The sequence below is a fragment of the Ixodes scapularis genome, unplaced genomic scaffold, assembly GCF_016920785.2.
Source record: "Ixodes scapularis isolate PalLabHiFi unplaced genomic scaffold, ASM1692078v2 PGA_scaffold5__190_contigs__length_132052651, whole genome shotgun sequence".
Lineage (NCBI taxonomy): Eukaryota > Metazoa > Arthropoda > Arachnida > Ixodida > Ixodidae > Ixodes > Ixodes scapularis.
This window is the reverse complement of record NW_024609880.1, coordinates 30206565-30212993: the sequence shown is the minus strand read 5'-3', so window position 1 is coordinate 30212993 and position 6429 is coordinate 30206565. Positions and strand designations below refer to the sequence as shown.

Genomic DNA, 6429 nt, shown 5'->3' with positions numbered 1-6429 from the left:
TTTCCTAACCTTCATCAAGCGCCTTACTATATGTACTATATCCTTATTGGGTCGTATTCATGCATACGATTCCTGTTTTACGACCACGGGACATCATAGAGCGTTTACTCCCGGATACGCGTTAAAAACGAACCAAATGTGTATAAGTAGTTTTAATGTGTAATGCTCCTGGAGCTAGAAACAGGATCTTGTTGAGCAGTCGAAAAAGCCGAACATGTGCCGAAAAGTCAGCTGGAGCTCAGTATACTATATGCTTTCATCAGTATATGATTAACGGACTGTAAAGAATTGGGAGGACGCAAAATATTCGCCGTATTTTGCTTTAAAATTGCAAAAAGTGTGAACAAACTTTAAAAGTTTTGAGAAGGGTGGAAGATCTAATGGTTACTTTTATACCATGATGATTCACCGGTTTAACTATGCGTGAAAACTTGTAATAAACACGCAAGAAATTAAAATATTTTACTATGATCGAAAGCAAAGTTATTGGGCACGACAGCTTGTCTTTCTCCTAAACACGCTATTACGCGAACGAAACTGCATTACGGTATGTTTAGACAGCAGGATGTGTTTGTGCTCGAAGCGATATTTCATGCCACTCATGCCGATAAAAATATAAATCATATTTTCTGGCTTATTTAATTAATATTGCACGTAATCAGAGAATCACAGCGTAATCTCTCATTCCTTTCATCTACCCGAATTCGATTTATTTCGTAATGAGGCAAAATGCTTCTACATTTGTTGTGAATGTCTTTAAATTTCGCAACGCTTCCACACCTGTGTGAATGATTCTTTCGGGTTCTTCACTCTAAGAAACGCCTGCGTGTCGGCTTACCCTCAAAACACTCAAGGAGCCAATCTCTGTGATCCAAAAAATCAGCTCAGCTGATGATGAGGCGGAACATCCGTTTAGACCTTAAAATGAAGTCGGCCCTATGGCATTACGCAATGCAAAGCGTCATCCTTCCATTGCGTAATGCCACAGCGCAGACTTAATTTTGAGGTATAAACAGATGTTCTGCCTCATCATTCGCTGAGCTGTTTTCGTAATCACAGAGATTGGCTCTTCGATTGATTTGAGGGTAAGCAGACGAGCAGGCATTTCTTAGAGTGTTTTATAATAACAGACATATTAATAAGAAACGAAGGGCGTGGTGTAGCTTGTTCACGCTTCTTGCTTCGTGATTCGTTCTTCGGCATTCCTATTGGCTGATGCGGAGATATTATTGGCTGCGGGACGATAATGAGATTTCCGAGACTCGTCATACCCTGCTCTTCTGAAGATGTCACACTCTAAAAAGAGCCCGTGCATCTACTTTCCCGCACAACCCTTGCGCAACGAGCAATGCAACACAAAGTAGAAACAACGTGATCTGATTTTTCTCAAAGCCAAATGTTGCTCAGCATGTTTGTCAGGAAACCATTGAAATGTCTACGTTGCAAGAGCTCGCACTAAACGCTAGCCATATATTCAACAAGCAGTCTGGCGAGGCTTTCTTGTTACGTCGACAAATGTCGGACACAAAAGATTGCGCCAAATTGATTGTTCATTCCTTAGGCGCGTTCATGAAAGAAACTGCATGCACATGCAAATCAAACCCGACACGAACATGCGTGCCCCTGAACAGCATCACCGCTCAAAAACGGCTTGAGTAACTGTTTTAGCCTCAAGGGAAGTACTCAGTTCTGCAGCTTGCATGTTTATTCGATGATGCCAAGAATACAACAACCCCGTAGGCACATTCATGGCTGCTTTTATACTGATAGCAGCCGCGCTATCTATAGGTTAAAGAGTGACGTCACAGTTAACCGACACATGACATTAGATTCGGACATGATGACACAACATTCCTTCCCCTTTAGAAAGTTTGTGGAGTCTACGGCTTGTAGCGCTCTGGGGGTCGGCTTGGCCGTGTGCTGCGCCGAGGCAAGAGTGGAGAAGCCGGCGGAGCTTCCAGTCTGGAGGCCCGGTTGTCCGATGGTGGGGCATTGGGACCAACAGTCACAGCACTGGGCATGCTGCGGCCTGGGTCAGGTGCCCGTGGTGTCGCGGCTCCGTTCTCTGCTTGTGCCGGGTCATGGTCGTCAGGTGATTCATTGTCAGTTGTAGCCGTATCGGTCTCGATGTCCGAAAACTGCTCCAGTCGGTTAGGTGTCCTCAGGTCAGCCTGAAATGATCTTGGCCGCAGGTTGTCAGCATGAATGTACCGCTCTTCCCCCCCAACCCAAACCAGATACGTAGCTGGGCTCACACGCTTGCTTATTGTGCCCGTCAGCCATTTGGAATCTCCGGCCCGTAAGCCTTTTATTATAACTTGGTCACCCTCAGTGAACTCTCTCCAGGGCCCCCGGTGCTGGTCTGCGTATTCTTTGGTTCGCTCGAGTCTCTTTTTCATTCGTTGCTCTATGTCGGGGTGCAGCAGACTCAGTCTTGTTCTGGGCCTCCAGGACAGGAACAGCTGGGCCGGAGTTTCATCGGTTGTCCCGGTGGGTGTGTTCCTGTAACTAAATAGGAACTGATCGACGCGATGTTGCAGAGACTTCGCATGGCCGCTTCTCTGCTCGTCCAGCACTTGTTTAAACAAAGCCTTTTTCACGGTTTGTACGCAGCGTTCCGCGCTGCCATTGGAGGCGGGATGGTAGGGCGGAGACTTGCTGTGTAGGACGCCATTCTTACTCAAAAAGAGTTCGAAATCTGCTGATGTGAATTGAGGCCCATTATCGGTCACTACCTCTTCCGGTAGCCCGTATGCCGCAAACACACTGCGCAGTTTTTCCACGGTCTTCTCACTACTAGTACTGTTCATCACAAACACTTCAATCCATTTAGAATGGGCGTCCACCAGCACAAGAAACCATTGCTGATCGCGATACGCATAGTCTATATGCACTCTCTCCCATCTACGCTTAGGCCAACCCCACGACAACAAGGGTACCTTGGGCGCAGCATTTTGCGACAGCTGACACGTGACGCACTGTTTCACTGTTTGCTCTACATCTTGTGTTAGACGAGGCCACCAAACGTGGCACCTGGACAACATTTTCATTCGCGTCATCCCCGGATGACCTTCGTGCAGCATCGTCAAGACGCTACTTCTGAGTGACAACGGAACCACTACGCGATTACCCCAAGTTACACAATCTTGATCGACTGACAGTTCGTTACGTCGAACATAGTAAGGCGCTAGCAAATCGTCTGTAACTTTCGAAGGCCAGCCGTTTTGTGTGTAGAACAGCACTTTCGACAACAACTGATCCCTTCGCGTTTCCCGTCTTATCTCTTTTGCAGATAGTGGAGCTTCGTCTAGCGCCGAAAAGAACTGCACGCACTCTGACTCATCTTTGTTTGGCAGCGGTAGCCGTGAAAGCGCGTCGGCATTTCCTATATCACTGGATTTTCGATACACCCAAACATAGTTATAAGCGGCAAGCAGCAAAGCCCAGCGCTGCACGCGTGCTGCTGACATTGCAGGAATCGGCTTACCATGCCCCAGAATTCCCACCAGTGGTTGATGGTCAGAGTAGATGCAAAATTTTCGGCCGAAGAGGAACTTGTGAAATTTTTTTAAACCAAAAACCACTGCAAGCGCCTCTTTTTCAATGTGCGCGTAGCCTTGCTCCGCCTTGCAGAGCGTCCTAGACGCGAAAGCGATGGGCCTCTCCTCAGTACCAACTTTATGAAAGAGTATCGCGCCGACGCCGTATGCCGACGCGTCACATACAAGACCGAGGTCCTTTTCGGGATCGTAGTAAGTCAACACTCGTTCGTGCGTTAGCCACCGTTTTGTTTCTTGAAACACTTTTTCCTCCACTACGGTCCAATCCCAACTGGTGCTGTCACTTAGTAACTGGTGAAGTGGCTTCAGCTCTGCTGACATGTTCGGAACAAATTTCCCGTAGAAATTTAGCAGCCCCAGGTACGCTCGCAGCTCTTGTTTGTTCTGGGGTTTTGGCGCCTCTTTGATTGCGCGTAGGTTTTCCTCGGAAGGCCGAATCCCATGTTTATCAATTACGTGGCCCAAGTAAGCCCCCGACGTCTGAAGAAACTTGCATTTTTCTTTTTTTACTTTGATACCGCGCTCCTTGAACCTTGTCAGCACGCTTTCCACTTTTCGATAACATTCTTCCGAAGTTTCTCCGGCTATCAACACATCATCAAGATAGCATGATACTCTGTCAAGGCCCTTCAATATTTCGTCCATTACAGCCTGAAAAATAGACGGTGCACTCGTGATGCCGTATGGAAGGCGTGTATACTTAAACAAGCCCATATGCGTGTTTACAGTTACAAGAGACTGCGAATCCGGGTGCAGTTGCAGCTGCTGGTACGCTGTAGAAAGATCAAGTACCGTGAAATATTTGCACCCGTGTAGCGTTGCAAACACGTCTTCCATTACCGGCAAGGGATAGTGGTCTGTTCTGAGATTCGGGTTCAGCGTCACTTTATAGTCGCCGCACAACCTCACTTTGTTGTTCGGCTTAGGGACAACGACCAACGGTGTTGCCCACTCACTCTGCTGAACAGGGACCAGGACTCCCGTTTTCACGAGTGCATGCAACTCTTGTTCTACTGACTCCCTTAAAGCGAATGGTACAGTTCTATGTTTACAAAAGACGGGGGTCGTGTCGTCCTTCAATACTAATTTAACTTGACTGCCCGCGATTAATCCCAGCTCAGGCTCAAACACCTCCGAGAATCGGTGAACCAGCCCTGCCACTTGGTCTAGACTAACCCCATACACGCTCATCCAGTCTAGCCTCAACGCTTCTAGCCAATCGCGGCCCATTAACACAGTCTCGCATTTCTGCGGCGTGCGAACCACTACAAGCGACAACGTCATGGTCTGCCCATTGTGCTCCACAGGTACAATCAACTTGCCTAATACCTCCAAAGGCACGCCCCCATAAGTTTTCAACTTTAGGCGGCAGTTTGAGAGAGACAATCCAGGCCAGTACTGCTTATACACCTCTTCAGGCACAATGGAAACCGAGGCTCCCGTATCAACTTGCATTGTCACCATTGTTCCCGCCACTCGAACTTCAGTAGTGTAACCCCCTTTTCTAGCACTGCAGGAGCCAATGTTGTACAGCCAAACTTTTTCCTCACCACTACTGTCGTCCACGGCTTGCACCAAACGGGACGTTGCTTTGCAGGCCCTTGCCAAGTGTCCCACTCGTCTACACGCTCGGCACTTGTACTTCCGAAACGGGCAACTTGACTCGTGATGGGGTGCTCCGCAGCGGAAACAGCCTGACGCCTCGGGCCTCTCAGTGTTGACTTCCATCGTCGCCTTCCTGGTAGCCGCTCCGACGTTCCTGTTTGGGCCTAGACGTTGGACGGCGTTCACCTCTAGTTGTTCAGAGGCTGCTGGCTGAAATATCTTGGTCTCTGCTCGTGCGAGTTCAATGCTTCTGGCAATGTCGCATGCCGCCGAAAAAGTTAGAGTTTTCTTTTTTAGAAGCTCTGCTTGGGCTGCCTGGTCCTTTAGCCCCGCGACAAAACGGTCCCGGAGTGCTTCATCCAGGAACTGCCCGAACTCGCAGGTGGCCGCGAGCCTTTTTAACTCAACCGTGTATGTCGCCACCGTTTCCTTCTCGAGCTGGGCCCTCCGGTTGAATCTGAATCGCTCGGCGATTACCATCGGCTTCGGAGCGTAATGCTCCCTGAGGACCGCGACCAGATGCGCATAGTCCTTTTGTTCTGGCTTCACTGGTGTTAACAGCGTCTTCAACGTGCGGTACGCTTGCTTCCCGATGGCCGTTACGAAGACCGAGACTTTCAAGTCGTCGCTCACCTTCGTTGCTCGAAGATAGTGTTCCATCCGCTCGACGTACGACTCGAAGTCTTCCTCCCCATCTTCTATGAACTGCTCGAACCGGCCGCCGCACGAAGCCATCCCGTGGTCCTCGGTCAAGGCGCTTGGGTTTTTGCCGATGACAGTGCTGGCTTCTGTCTTCTCGGCTATCCCATCCTCGTCGCCACTGTTTTAGCCTCAAGGGAAGTACTCAGTTCTGCAGCTTGCATGTTTATTCGATGATGCCAAGAATACAACAACCCCGTAGGCACATTCATGGCTGCTTTTATACTGATAGCAGCCGCGCTATCTATAGGTTAAAGAGTGACGTCACAGTTAACCGACACATGACATTAGATTCGGACATGATGACACAACAGTAACGATCGTGATTCTTGTCTCAAAAGGGATCCAATGAACTCATTATGATATTCTACAGTATTTCCTCCTAACCACTCCAAATGAATTTTCGGGTAAAATACCGAGACAAGCCGGTGCCCCTTCGACTGGGTCGCGTGTTCAAATACGAGTGACCGAAAAAAAAAAAAACGTTCAACAGCATATTTACGCTTCTTTAAAGTGGAAAAAAGAGCTACACTCCTACTTGTTCTGGCAGCGTCATGAGTCAAAG

The 6429-nt window shown here is 48.6% G+C and overlaps 1 protein-coding gene across 1 annotated transcript; it reads right to left on the bottom strand.

Annotated features, from left to right (window-relative positions):
- Positions 1-2353: 2353 nt before the first annotated feature.
- Positions 2354-5917, bottom strand: LOC115324372. Its single transcript, XM_029984903.4, has 2 exons — positions 5111-5917; positions 2354-2508 (listed from the first exon to the last, which is right to left on the bottom strand). The coding sequence occupies exons 1-2, from the start codon at positions 5898-5900 to the stop codon at positions 2429-2431; spliced, it is 870 nt and encodes a 289-aa protein (XP_029840763.2). The 5' UTR covers positions 5901-5917; the 3' UTR covers positions 2354-2428.
- Between the last annotated feature and the right edge of the window lie 512 nt (positions 5918-6429).